General features: G+C 38.5%; 2 protein-coding genes across 11 annotated transcripts in view; one reads left to right on the top strand and one right to left on the bottom strand.

Annotated features, from left to right (window-relative positions):
* Window positions 1-15360, bottom strand: part of GTF2E2 (general transcription factor IIE, polypeptide 2, beta 34kDa) — a 94835-nt gene that overhangs the window by 67465 nt on the left and 12010 nt on the right. For all 10 annotated transcript variants that reach the window (XR_001361654.1, XM_014537877.1, XM_014537876.1 and 7 more), the window contains one exon: window positions 5974-6065. Coding sequence is in view for 9 of the 10 variants with exons in the window: in XM_014537877.1 (XP_014393363.1) it covers window positions 5974-6065 (92 nt within the window). In the remaining variant the exon portion in view is untranslated. The remainder of the gene's footprint in view (window positions 1-5973; window positions 6066-15360) is intronic.
* Window positions 9518-15360, top strand: part of SMIM18 (small integral membrane protein 18) — a 10297-nt gene continuing 4454 nt past the window's right edge. The window contains exon 1 of the mRNA XM_005864048.2: window positions 9518-9675. The gene's annotated coding sequence lies outside the window, so the exon portion shown is untranslated. The remainder of the gene's footprint in view (window positions 9676-15360) is intronic.

The following is a 15360-nucleotide window of genomic DNA, read 5'->3' as shown; positions in this document are numbered from 1 at the left end:
ATTGATGAGAAACATAGATTGACTGCCTCCTGCACGCCCCCTACTGGGGATTGAGCCCACAAAGCCCGGCATGTGTCCTGACTGAAATCGAAACAAGGACCTCCTGGTGCATGTGATGAGGCCCAACCAACTAAGACACAACAGTTAGGGCCCAATTCATTTTTAACAATAGGTATCCTTTTCCATTAAATATACCAAAATAAATTTATTAATGGAGTTATTTCTGAATCATTCACTTTTATTTATATGTAAAAGCTGAATATCAGGGATCAGAAGATGCAGGCACACACATTTAGAAAAGCAGTAACACACCTTTTTCCATATCTCTCACTTCATAATTATTTTATTATGTAATTTATAATGATGCAATGTAACATGATAAGCAGCCTATTTGTTTTTTAAGTTATTATAAAAATTAATATATTAATTCTATTTGACTATATAAAATTTTCATCTCAATTACCTTAGAGGTATCTTTTAATATGCATTGTAAATTTATTTCTCAGTAGTTTCTATATTATTTAAAATGTGTATTGCCCGGCGAGTGTGTCTCAGTGGTTGAGTATCAACCTATGAACCAGGAGGTCACGGTTCGATTCTCAGTCTGGGCACATCCCTGCGTTGTATGCTTGATCCCCAAGAGGGAGCATGCAGGAGGCAGCTGATCAATGATTCTATCTCATCATTGATGTTTCTAATCTCTCTCTCCCTCTCCCTTCCTCTCTGAAATCAATTAAAACATATTTAAAATGTGTATTAACCTATTTATTTGAACTTAAAAGTAGGAGATATTTTATGATATAGCTAGTTGGTTTGACAATGGAGACTAGTTTCATTAATCGAGAGATACTTTCCATAAATCAAATAAGCTAAGCCTTCAGCCTGAGGGTTTTGACAAAAATGTATTTATATACATAAGATAAAAGCATTTTATGGAAAATTACATTGGCAAAGGTGTACTGAAATTAATATTTTTATTTTCTCAACCACTTCTGAGTGTAACAGATTAAAGAGTGCCTACAGGGGAAGAGGGGGAAATGATATAATGAGGCACTTGCTAAGTCCTGGTCAAGCCTTTTTGATAAACTCCTAGAAACTAAAAAAGCCAATGGTTAAGGACCAGGTAACAAACAAATCCTTTAGCAAGTTAGGCAGTTCATGTTATTTTGCTTTCAACAAAACTGAAGGAGGGCCTAACAGAACTGTCAACTGATGGATGCTTGATGATAAATCACTGAGTTTTGGCATATAACTTACAAGATTTTGCTATCACAAAACTTCCATTAGAATATATATTTATATAACCATTTATTTCTCAGCACTTAAACCTATAAAATCTAAAAATAAGAGCAGAAATTGCTGCCAAATCCTGTTTCATTCTATCAATAATTAATTTATATATATCTCTCTCTCTCCAGATACAAGAACCACTGGTGGAAGAAGACAGCACCATTCATTTTATTAAAACAAAAATTTGTTGTTGTTGTTAATCCTCACCTGAGGATATTTTTTCCATTGCTTTTCAGAGAAACTGGAAGGGAGGGATGGAGGGATGGAGGAAGAGACAGAGACAGTGACTGATTGCCTCCCACAAGCACCCTGACTGGGGATGGGGATCAAACCTGCAACCCAGGTAAGTGGCCTTGACCCGGAATCAAACATGCAACCTTTCAGTGTGCAGGGCAACACTATAACCGTTGAGAACACTGACCAGGGCTCATTTCATTTTTAAAAAAATGAATTTCTATTGAATAATTATTTCAAAGTAAATTTTAATAAAAATTTTCATGTTATTCTAATCAACTGTGTGCTAATAATTATAATACCTCAAACCAAGGTATTTTTAATACCTAGAGCAGCCGTGGGCAAACTACGGCCCGCGGGCCGGATCCGGCCCGTTTGAAATGAATAAAACTAAAAAAAAAAAAGACCGTACCCTTTTATGTAATGATGTTCACTTTGAATTTATATTAGTTCACACAAACACTCCATCCATGCTTTTGTTCCGGCCCTCCGGTCCAGTTTAAGAACCCATTGTGGCCCTCGAGTCAAAAAGTTTGCCCACCCCTGACCTAGAGCATTACAGTCACAAGGAAAACATTTCTAATCCTATCTAATAATAGACAAACATGGTAATTGACAGTACCTTCGCTACACCTCCCATTGGCTAATCAGCGTGATGTGCAAATTAACCACTGACAAAGATGGTGGCTACAGGCAGGGTGGGACAGCACCATCCCGCCTGCCCCACCGCCATCCGGGCCTACTATCTGCAACCCAGGGTGGCAGGCGTCCTCCTGTGTGTGACCCGACCTAGGGCGGCCGGGCGGGGCAGCAGCGATCCACCGGCCCACCCGGGTGTCCCATGTGCGACCCGACCCAGGGTGGCAGGGCAGGACAGCGTGGCTCCTCTGTCACCCCAGCTTCCTCATCACAGCTCCCTTGGGGGCCTAAGCCTTTAGTCGGACATCCCCCAAGGGCTCCCTGGCTGCCAGAAGGATGTCTGACTGCAAGCTTAGGCCTGATTCCCCGGGGAGTGGGCCTAAGTCAATAGGTGGACATCCCCCAAGGGGTCCTAGACTGCAAATGGGCACAGGCTGGGCTGAGGAACCCCCCCCTCCCCGCGAGTGCACAAATTTTTGTGCACCGGGCCTCTAGTCTATATATATAAAACCTTAAGATGCAAATAGACCAAACGGCAGAACAACCGAACAACCAGTCACTATGGTGTGCACTGACCACTACGGGTGCGCGTGGAACATGGCAGGCATCGGTAGCAAGCGGCAGAGCACGGAACATGTCAGGCATCAGCCATGGCGGGATAGTGGAGCAGGTAAGTGGGGGCGCCAGACCAAGTCGGGGCGCCGGTTGCTGTCATCAGGGTGAGCCTCTGGTGGTTACTGAAAATTCTTTGCTCCTGCGCACCACGGTCCCAACCAGCGCTCGCACCTGCTGCTGGTGCCAGCCCCGCTCGCACCCGTTGCAGGCACCAGAGCCGCCACTCACACCTGCTGCTGGCACCATCAGCAGGTGCGAGTGGCGGCTGCCAGCCCCGATAACCCCTGAGGGCTTCTCCACCTCCCCCTGCTCCTGAGGGGCAATCAGGGCAGCAGCCGCCACTCACACCCACTGACAGCACTGGCCCCGCTTGCACCACTGCTGGCGCCAGCCTCAATTGCTTCACGTGGTCAGCAGGTGCAGGTGGGGCTGGCGCCGTCATTACATGGGAGTAGCAACGGCAGGAGTGGGGCTGCTGGCAGACAGGGGACCAGGGGCCACAGCAGGAGGGGGCGCAGAGGATGGGCCAAGACCTGCCCCTGTGCCCACCGCAGCCTTGCAGCCCAGTTCAAGGTGCACGAATTCGTGCACTGCGCCCCTAGTTTATATATATAATGTGTACATATACATGTATGTAAATAATTGTGGCAAAGAAGTTTGATAGATATTCAATAAAAGATTTTCAAGCATAAAAATACGTAACATTAGCATATAGTATAGAGGGAGTAACAGGATGGACCAACAAGTTCAAGGGGAAAATAAATTTCCAACCATTGAACTTTGTTTTAATTTTTTAAATGTTTTTATTGATTTGAGAGAGAGATAAAGAGAAAGAGAAAGAAGCATCAACCAGCTGCCCCTGCACGCCCTCTAATGGCAATTGAGCCCCAAACCTGGGCATGTATCCTGACTGGGAATCGAACTGGTGACCTCTGGTGCCTGGAACAATGCTCAACCAACTGAGCCACACTCATCAGGGCTTTGTTTTTTATTTTTAAATTAATGATGGCATTTAGATTTTGTTAAATATAAAAAAGATTTATTTCATTAAAATATTACAATATGCGAGAAATTCTATCCTTTGCCACTTTTGCTGAAAAATTGTAGTTATCAATTTAAATATGTGCAAAAGGATACACAACTTTTCAAAACTGTTTCAGGGAACAGGAGTAAAAATTTGAACACTGTCCTAGATAAATCAAATTACAGTAAGGGTCATCTATGTAAGTGAAGACTATTAGCAAAAGAGCAAAAACATGACATTTAAATGTCAGTCTCCCTCAAAAGATGGACAGCCACAAGGACATACATTTTTTCCTGGGTATTCCCACCTTTAGTGCTACAAGCAGTATATAGTGGGTTTTAAGAATTGTTTATCAGGTGGAGTAATGGATAGATGAAATTAATGGTGAATACAAAGGGTCAAAATATAGTATTTGGTAATGGGAAATTATAAACTAGATTTCTACTAGAAATTAAATGGACATAGGCAGACACTAAGACTCTTAAATTATGAAAGTCTCAGCATAAAATCTTGATTTATAGTTTTTAAATGATAGCTGAAATTTGAAATAATTATAAATACAGAACTTTGACTCTTTTCAAGAGATACAACTACTAACTAAATGGGAATAAGATTTTGCTAAATGAAGGGTACAAATTTGAAATCAAGTAACCATCCTAGTTATAAATTAAATTTTATTTAGTAAGTTAGGATTCAAAGGCTTTAGTAAGCCAAAATGTTATAATCATTAAACTTATTTCAAAAAAATACTAAATCTTCCATCAAACATTAAATTCAAATTATTTTGTGAATTAATGTTTTTCTAAGACCCTCAGTAATTCTAATTTTCTCCTCCAAGATGTAGAAAAGTCATCACCTCCACCTGCCTGAACTATGTAGTTTCTACTTCTCCTATCAATGGAAGTAAGGGTTTTGCAAACAGGTATTGACTTATCCTTGAATTAATGTAAATTAAATATACTTATGCCATGACCGGTTTGGCTCAGAGGAGAGAGCGTCAGCCTGCGGACTGAAGGGTCCCAGGTTCGATTCCGGTCAAGGGCATGTACCTTGGTTGTGGGCACATCCCCAGTGGGGGGTGTGCGGGAGGCAGCTGATCGATGTTTCTCTCTCATCGATGTTTCTAACTCTCTATCCCTCTCCCTTCCTCTCTGTAAAAAATCAATAAAATATATTTAAAAAATATATATATATATACTTAGGTGACTCACTGCAATGTCAATCTTCTATAATAATAAAAGTATAATATGCTAATTAGACAGGACAGCCAAACGACCTGCCAAACGACCTTCCAGACGTCTTTCCAGATGAAGCCACGGTGGCTGAGGCAGAGGCAGTTAGGGGCGATCAGGAAGGCAGGCAAGCAGTTAGGGGCAATCAGGCAGGCAGGCGAGTGATTAGGGGTGATCAGGCAGGCAAAGGGGTGATGGGGGGTGAGGCAGGCAGAGGAGGGGTGATGAGGTAGGCAGGCAAGTGGTTAGGGGCGATAAGGCAGGCAGGCAGGCAAGTGGTTAGGGACAATGAGGCAGGCAGAGTGGTTAGGGGCAATCAGACAGGCAGGCAGGCAGGAGAGTGGTTAGGAGCCAGTGGTCCTGGATTGCGAGAGGGATATCCTACTGGATCGGGCCTAAACCGGCAGTCAGACATCCCCCAAGGGGTTCTGGACTGTGAGAGGGTGCAGGCCAGGCTGAGGGACCCCCCCCCCCCCCGTGCACAAATTTCGTGCACCGAGCCTCTAGTTAGATATAAAAGGCTTAAAACATTATTTTTACAGTTTAGAGATATAGGCATAAAATAAACTACATATATTGAAATATACAATTTTTTAAATGTGACACACACACATATATATATATGTATATATATATACATATATGTAGTTACATAGGCTAATGAAATATACATTTGCAGGCAAGTGGTTAGGGGCGATAAGGCAGGCAGGCAGGCAAGTGGTTAGGGACAATGAGGCAGGCAGAGTGGTTAGGGGCAATCAGACAGGCAGGCAGGCAGGAGAGTGGTTAGGAGCCAGTGGTCCTGGATTGCGAGAGGGATATCCTACTCACACACACACACACACACACACATATATATATAAATTTACTTCTGAAAATCCCAACCCCCTTCTGCCAAGAGATTAAACAGGATTTTTGTTATCTGAAAAAAGTACTTACTTTCATATAATTCACTATCTTAGCAAGAACGCCAAACTTATATCCAGAGCTTCCTGAAAGAGCTTTCAAGTTAAATGATCCATTGCTATGATCTGAAAACAAAGTTCAAAAAACAATAAGATTTTCATATTAGATGTGATTATGACTTGTAAGCAGCTAAGATGACTTTTTAAAACAGCTAAGATGGCTTTAATTCAGATAAAGATTTTTCTTGTTTGAGATTTTCTATCCAGTGAATTCTATACTATAAAACTTGGTGAAAAGTTAAAATCCTTGAGTGTATAATTAACTACCCATTGTCTCACTAAGGATGGGAACAAAATATACATAATTCAAAAGCATTAAAATATATTTCTTTTGTAAGTACCCTTATCTCACTCTTTCCTTAATTCTGATTAGATTTCCCCCATAAATAGAAGCAAGACTCTTTAAACAAAACACAGTACAGATCTCAATCTGATCACTAGTGCTTTTCTTTTTAAATTTTTTTTTAATCCTCACCAGAGGATTTTTTTTTCAATAGTTTTTAGAGAGTGGAAGGGAGGGAAGAAGAGAGAGAGAAACATCAATGTGAAAGACACACATAGATTGGTTGTCTCCCTCACGCCCCCAACCAGGGTGGGGATCTGAACCTGCAACTCAGGTACATGCCTTCTTCTTCTTTTTTTGATCTTCACCCAAGATATTTTTTTTATTGATCTTTTAGAGAGTGTGGAAAGGAGAGAGGAAGCAGGAGAGAGAGAGAGAAACATTGATGTGAGAGAGACACAATTGGTTGCCTCCCAAACCTGCCCTGACCAAGGACTAGGGATTGAACCTGAAACCAAGGTGAGCCCTTGAACAGAAAGAAATCAACCCTTCGGTTCTCTGGATTGACGCTCTAACCACTCAGGAACCAGCCACAGCCAGGTAGATGTTTTCGATCTGGAATCCAACCAAGACCCTTCAGTGTGCCAGCCTAACATTCTAACCACACTGGCCATAGTGCTTTTCTAACAAATTTAAAACCATGAGAACTAAGTGGTTACTTCTGGGGATAAAAAGTTCAATTTATCACTTATGACATCAATTTCTGCTTTTAAGTTAAAACAAATGGGCATTAATAGAATAAAAAGAATGATACCATAACTATTTTAAAGTAAACTTTAGAGATAAGTTAGGAATAAGAACTGTAAGTACTGCCACTGCATAAACCTGGATGCTTAGAAAGAATGATAGCATGAAACGAGGGGCAATCTGTACAGAGGATTATTTGTTTCAGAACATCTATCATTTTGTTGCATTCTTACAGGCACAAATCCTAATGCTACCCTGCAGCACAAATGCATTCCTTTAGTTACAAGCAAGAACCGGTAAAAAAAAAAATTCATCATCTATACCAAAAAAAAAAATTTCAGAAGTACACTTTCTATTAGCATGGCATCAGGTCAGAAATTATGAAGTTCCCATGTGGCTGATACATAAGAGCAGAGGTTAAATAAAAAGGGGGAGAGTCAATGTCTGGCACCAGCTTGGTAATAATAATTTAAGCAAAAGAATACATTAGAACAACCACAAGTCAAATGTAACAATTGTCAGAGATCCAAAAGAACAGCTTCTAGATGGCAATACTCCCTTGAGATTAGTGAAAAGGCTTTATTGAATATGCTTTCATGAGTCTAAAATGAGACTTTGCATGCAATTTTCCTCTAAAAATAACTTACAATTTTGGTAGCTTACTTGACACATTAAAGTCTACTTTACTAATGTTTCCCAAAATATCAATAGTAAGAATGAGAATGCCATAGAGGTGAACTTTCCCACTCATTTTTTTAAATTATGAAATACTACCTACCTATATGGTTCCTTTTTCAGATGTCCAGGGCCTTTATAACAATACTAGTAATTAAGCTTTATTGAACACTTACCATTTGCAAGAGCCCTGCTAAATGATTTTTTCCATTAAATCCCTCCCCCAAATCATATTTAGATACTATTGTCCACTTTTAAACAACAACAACAACAACAAAAACAGAATGGTAAGTGGCAGGATATATATTCAAATCCAGGGGTAAACCCTGTGATAATGCCTTTTATAAGAATCATTAACTAGCCTTTTACACAGATTATGCCATCAGAAATTGGCTATTTTGTCAGAGTATGGAAATTCATAAATGTACATCTAATGTTTTCTTGTTTAACTTTAGTAAAGTAATATAAAGTTTATCCTGTATAAACAACTAACTGGGAAGACAAAAAAAAAAAAGATGAGTATATTAAGATTAAGCACTAAATGGTCAATCATGATCCACATAGTTTTGTTTACCAGAGGGTCTCTAGCATTTAACTCATTACTAGCTATAGTAAACTATAAATGTTGCCCTAGCCAGTGTGGCTCAGTGGATACAGTGTTGGCCTTCGGACCAAAGGGTTCCAGGTTCTATTCCGGTCTAGGGCCCGTACCTCAGTTGCAGGCTCCTTCCCAGCCCAGGATCTGGTTGGCACCCATGCAAGAGACAACCAATCGAAGTGTTTCTCTCACATTGATATTTTCCTCAGTCTTTCCCTCTCTCTCCCACTCTAAAAATCAGTGGAAAAACATCCTCAGGTGTAAAACAAACAAACAAAATGTGTACTTCTGAAATGTTTTGGTTTTTTTTAGTATTTTATGACCCCAGAATGTGATTTACCTATAATTAAAATAAGTCTATATAGCAAGTATTTACAGCCTACTATTGTTATAATAGCCACTCCCATAATTAAAAACCTTGATTCTGTTATGCTTAGACCACAACTTTAAATAATACACCATAAATAAAAACATTCTATTTCAAACATCCAAATAGAGTTCTTTTGCCATTTTAATTCACAGGCTGTCCTGGCCATGGCTTGGTTGTTTGGAGCATGGTCCCATACACCATAAGGTGGAAGGTTCAATTCCTGATCAGGGCACATACTAAGGTTTCAGGTTTGATCCCTGATTAGGGCACACACGGGAGGCAACCCATTGATGTGTCTCTCTCAGATGGATGTTTCTCTCTCTCTTTCTCTCCCCCTCCCCCTCTAAAAATCAATTAAAAAAAAAAGACATATCCTTGTCTGAGGATTAAAAAAATTAAATACATTTCACAGACTGCTTTTTTAATGTGGGTGGTATACCTATCCTCTCCCAACTAGTAAAGCCAAAAACCTTATTTCTCTCTTTTTTCTCAGAATTTTTCCTCTATTAAACCACCACATGCGAGTAATAAAACACAATAATGAAAGAAAAATATATATAATTTATAAAATTGTATGCACACTTCCTGGAGAAAATATAAAGCTGATAACCCTGGGCTGTGTTTGTGTCCTACTACCTCTCTCAACATTATCTTCAAGCCCCAGCACTGAAATATTCACTGAAGGATCTGAAATATTAAGCAATGAGGAAACATCAATTTATTGCTAACTTACAAATTCCTCTGCAGGAATTTAGCTAAAGGACAAAAAATAAGGCAAGAAAAGGGATGACAGCTAATATCCCAGACAGCTTTATTCACGTTTATGTACGATTTACTCGTAAGGGTGGCAGGACTTAATGCAAATGAATGTAGAGGAAACTGTCAGCTGCCCTGTGGTTCAACCAATAGAAGCACAGCTCCATCTTGCCTGTGCACTAGACTGCATTACAAACAGACTGTACCATTGATACCATCGCTTCAACGGCAGCCCTTCAGACAAGAGGTAGGTTTATATGATTTTTTTCATTCAGTAATACATGTCCTTATGATGCAGTATAAAAATATTTTACCATAAAAATCAAGCAGAAAGCTTTGTTCCTACTAAAAACCAAAATAAGCAATGTATTCATTTCATTGCTTGGCAGGATTTTATTATGGAAACATGAAGACTGCCTGTGCTATTTGAGAGCACCCTTACCATCTGTGCCTTAATGGAAAATTCATGACATTGTCTTTAACCGGATCTATAGCCAGACCTTAGAGTAAACCATAAGCATTTGATTTTAAATGGTTATTTGCTAATTTTATTTTCTCTGAACTATTTCATTTCAGCAGTTTGGTCTGCCTTAAACAAAGGATTTTTCTTCAAGAAAAATCTAAACTAAAAGCAAATCTTGGACTAAAGCTTTCTGATTATATATGTGCAAATTATATTGGCTAGTAAAAAGCAGTTGCTTACAAAAAAATTTGATATATTTTAACAAATATGAGAAAATAATTCAAATTTATTTGATTTTGTGAATTTATAAAATATCACAACAATGATCTTTATATAAAAATAAAAAGACCATAAAGGTACCATTATGTAGGCTGCGTTTTATTATAAAGAAATACATAATTTCTAGAGCTTCAGACTTTTCTAACATTTTAATTTCCTTACATAAGTAAAATCCTAAAGTCCATATTACTGTAATGTTCAAGTCATGCTATTTTTAAATGAAAACCTTTTTGAAATAGCCTTTCATTTTTGTATATGGCACAAAAAGATATAACAGTAACTTCAATGTTAAAGTTATTCTCAAATTTACCCTCACAATAAATACGAAGTCTTACTAATTCACTGCATTTAGAAATAAAAATATGTCCTAAGAACTGGTTAAGGTAGGATAGTACAGTATCTTTCAAAGTACTAAAATTACTTTCATGGCTCAGATTAACCATTCATGTCTACTAAAAATCAGTAGCAATTGCTGACCAAATTTCTAATTTTATAATATTCAAGCATGAAAATATCATTATTTAGTAGATGCTAGAGTTCAAAGATATTACCTATAAATGTTGACCTAAAGATCCAACTTCTGCCCTTTTCTTTGCTGGATAAATCTATTTAAAGAACTTTTTTTTCATAATTTTTATTTCTTTTATTTCTTAGCCTGCATATAGCTAATATAAGTAAAGTGTCCCTTATAAAGACTACAGGTTGCTATAAGAAGATATTAGATCTCTCCAGGTTCAGCACAATGGGGTTTGTTACCTAGAAAACATTCCTGTTTGCCATACAAAGTATGAGTACCCAAAAAGAGTCTCAGATAAAATAAAAACTACTTTGCAAAAAAAAGTTAACTTGTAACTCAAATTTCAGGTAAACTGTAAACTAAAACCCCTACCACCATCATTGTTTTAAAACCATAATCAGTCTACATTTCCCTGGTAACACATCTCTAGTTAGCACAGATGTAGGCTCATTGCTGTTTCACTGAACTGGCTAGAGGCATGGCCTGTCTCAGAGAGTTCCAGAGCTAAGTGTATTGCTCTATTTGTAAAGGCCATTATTATTAATTGATCATATTTCAAAGTGACATGCTTAAAAGGCACTAGAAAAGTCAATACAAGGGCTTTTACCATAAATACAGCAAAAGCATAAATTTATTCTGATTTGGCAATTCAAGGTTTCAAAACAGTTCCTAGTCTTAGCCCCATAAATAATTTCACTAGAACCTTTTGAAATGGGAGGAAAAATAGGTGAAGGTAATTATTCCAAAAATAACAAACTAAAGAAGTATATGGTATTTACCTTAACACTTCCCATGCCTGTAATGAAATTTTACTTTATTGTTTTAATAAATTTATTCTGATTTGGCAATTCAAGGTTTCAAAACAGTTCCTAGTCTTAGCCCCATAAATAATTTCACTAGAACCTTTTGAAATGGGAGGAAAAATAGGTGAAGGTAATTATTCCAAAAATAACAAACTAAAGAAGTATATGGTATTTACCTTAACACTTCCCATGCCTGTAATGAAATTTTACTTTATTGTTTTAATATATTTTTATTGATTTCTGAGAGGGAGAGGGAGAGAGAGAGAAACATCAGTGATGAAAGAGAATCATTGATCGGCTGCCCCCTGCACACCCCCGAACTGGGGATTGAACCCACAACCAGGCATGTACCCTTGACCAGAATCAAACCTGGGACCCCTTCAGTCCACAGGCCAATGTTCTACCCACTGAGCCAAACTAGCTAGGGCTATAATGAAATTTTAAAGGGGCTAAGGGGGATGCAAAAAAGTACAGACTTTTCTTTGTCTTGTTGTGGTTTTTTTTTTTGCCATTTTCTCTTACTTTTCAAAAGGCATGTTTATAGCATTTGCTTGATATAAATTTACATTTTAGTTTCAAAAATATAGTCTCAGGATATTTAAAAAATCCTAATGGCAAATATCTTTTTGCATGTCTAGTTATGTCTAATTCAAAGTAAATTCATTTTACCCTAAATTTAACACAAAAAATTACTAGAGCTCTACTGTACTTTGGGAGAAAAAATAAATCACATGAAATATAAGGTGAAAAATGATTCCATATTATAAGGGTTTACTATTTTCAGCTATGCCCAGAAGCTGCTCATCAGTTATCAATGCACTTACAGGGGGCACACTGTCATCATTTGTAACATAAACCTGACATGTACATACTCTTTCCTAAACTGCTTAGATGCTTCTAGCAAAGCTTACAATGCCCTGGGAGATGGCATACACTAATCTCCACTGTATTATTACAAGCATTATGTATGATAAGCATATCTATATGAATAAGATATGCAGTCTAATCAAAATGACAGTGTTTGCCCTAGCTGGTTTGGCTCAGTGGATAGTGTGACAGCCTGTGGAATGAAGGGTCCTGGGTTTGATTCCAGTCAAGGGCATATACCTCAGTTGCAGGCTCTTCCCTAGCTTAGGCCTTAGTCAGGACTCATGCAGGAGGCAACCAATCGATGTGTTTCTCTCACATCAATGTTTCTCTCTGTCTTTCCATCTTTCTTCCACTCTCTCTAAAATCAATGGAAAAATATCCTTGGGTCAGGATTAAAAAAAAAAAAAAAAGACGGTGTTTGATAATCCTAATTTTTTAGAATCCAGAAATCTCAATAAATATACTAAATAGATATAAAACACAATAGATTTTTAAAAGCCAAAGGTAAGGAATACTTTTAAAATATATTTGGTTTTGAACAAGTAATATAGTCAAACAGTTCAAAAACTAAAAGAATGTCCAGTTGGTGTGGCTCAGTGGTTGAGTAGTATGAATCAGGAGCACGGTTCAATTCCCAATCAAGGCACATGCCCAGGTTGCAGGCTTGATCCCCAATGTGGGGCATGCAAGAGGCAGTCAATCAATGATTCCCTCTCATCACTGATGTTTCTATCTCTCCCTCACTGAAATCAATCAAAATATATTTTTAAAAAACTAAAAGAATGTAACCAGGTATATCTAGAGAAATCTCACACACACCCCTGCCCCCCAAATCTACTGTCCATCAAAGCCCACAAGTAATCACTGTTTGTATATTCAAGATTTTTGTGCAGATACAAGCAAATAAAAATATATATTTCCCCCTTTCCTATACATGCTGTACTGTACCTTGCTCTTTTCACTTAACATATCCTAAAAATCTTTCCATATCACCACACAATTACCTCATCCTATCTAATAATAGACAAACATGGTAACTGACCGTACCTTCGCTATGCCTCCCATTGGCTAATCAGCGTGATACGCAAATTAACTGCCAACGATGGTGGCTGCTAATTTGCATACTGCAGGTAGGGCGGGACACCCAGAGCCGCCATCCAGGCCCCCCTGTGTGTGACGCCAGGAGCCGCCAGAAAGCCAGGCCGCAGGCAAGGCGACCCCCTGGGACCCAGGAGCCCGTGTGCGAGGTCTGCAGGCGAAGCAGCAATCAAGCTATGAGGGGGAGGGTGGGGGGGCGGAAGGAGCTACGGGAGCAGCTCTGGCCGGAGATTGAAGACTCCCGCCGGAGCGAGGAGCAAAGACTGAAGGTTCAAGCCGCAGCGAAGACTGTGTCCAGAGCGAAGATGGAAGGCGGTGGCCAGAGTGAAGGTCTGGGTCCCGGGTGCCAGAGGAAAACTGGTGCTGGCAGCCAGGGGAAAGAAGGCCTACTGCACGAATCTTCGTGCAACCGGCCTCTAGTTCATGAATAATAGTCAATTGGGTTGATATTCTATATTAATTTTAACCATAAAAATAGTTCACTAATGGGTACGAGTTAACTTCAAATAATTAAATTTAGTTGTGTGTCTGCCTGCCTGCCTGCCCCTACTTCCTCTCCTCCCCTTCCACTCCCTCCCTCTATTTATTTACGGGGGAAAGGGCCTGAAAAAATTTTAAGCAATTCATTTATACCTCAAAAATAAACAGAATATGAAGCTCCTTAAACCAACTTTCTAATCATTTTTAAATCTCATTTTGAAAAAGTAACTTACATTAGTCTTTACAAATTCTCCCATTTTAAAGTCAAAACAAATAAAAAAAGGCCTACTCATAATAAATTAAAATACAAAGTAAGAATTTCAGTATAATTTCAACCATGTATGAGTTATAGATTTATATAGCCAATTTCTAGGAAGAAAGAAAAATAATTAAAAGTTTGATATGTTTGGGAGATAGGATTCTGGGTAAAACTTTCAGATTTTTTTAACTGCATGATATTTCTGAAATCAATAGTATACTAACACTTTAAATTAACATAAAGTTAATTAATAAGGTAGATTAAACTAATTTGAGGGGCATAATGTGGAAATTGCTTCACTCTTTCTCCTCCCTCCCTATCACTGTTTCCCTGTAGTCACTGCTAATGCAGATTTAGAAGAAAACCCCTCAGATTTTTTCCCCCCAGAGATTAAAAAGGAATCAACCTGAAAGGCCTTAACCAAAAATCTAAAAAATACTTTCATCAATACTGGAAAGGTCCCAGGTTAGCACAAGTAAAATTATTACATAGACTCTTATGTCATTTTTTCCTATTCTACCTACCCATTTAAGTGGCACTGTCCCCTACTTCCCCAAGGGCCTACTATTCTTCCTTTCCCTCTCCTCTATTTGCTCTGCTTTTCAAAAAGGGCCTGAAACTCATTCATACTGAAGTAAAAATAACTGTAACAATGTGTGTTACCCCTCCCAGGAATATCTGCATTTTAGTAGTGCTAAAAATCTTAAAGGAGTTCCAAAGCTGAACTTATTTTAGGGGTGTGTGTGTGCCAATGAAAGACTGGATCAAAAAGGACTTAACTTTTGTTTCCATTTGAGTCTGTTTCTGTGGGTTACTTGACTATTTGTGTGCATGATGATTAGAATCAGAGGCAGCAATAATGCAGAAGTTAGAGGGGTAGCCTATCAGGAAATCTACATTATATAACTCTATGTGAATGGCACCCCACAATACAATATGAATGGTGCTCCTTGGAGCTGTCAACACTGCAACCCTGCTCTCTATACAGTGATGGCGAACCTGTGACACGCGAACTCATTTTTTTGGTTGATTTTTCTTTGTTAAATGGCATTTAAATATATAAAATAAATATCAAAAATATAAATTTTTGTTTTACTATGGTTGCAAATATCAAAAAATTTCTATATGTGACACGGCACCAGAGCTAAGTTAGGGTTTTTCAA

This window comes from Myotis brandtii, unplaced genomic scaffold (assembly GCF_000412655.1).
Source record: "Myotis brandtii unplaced genomic scaffold, ASM41265v1 scaffold185, whole genome shotgun sequence".
Lineage (NCBI taxonomy): Eukaryota > Metazoa > Chordata > Mammalia > Chiroptera > Vespertilionidae > Myotis > Myotis brandtii.
Note: the sequence above shows the minus strand (reverse complement) of the source record. Positions and strands in the feature narration are given on the sequence as shown.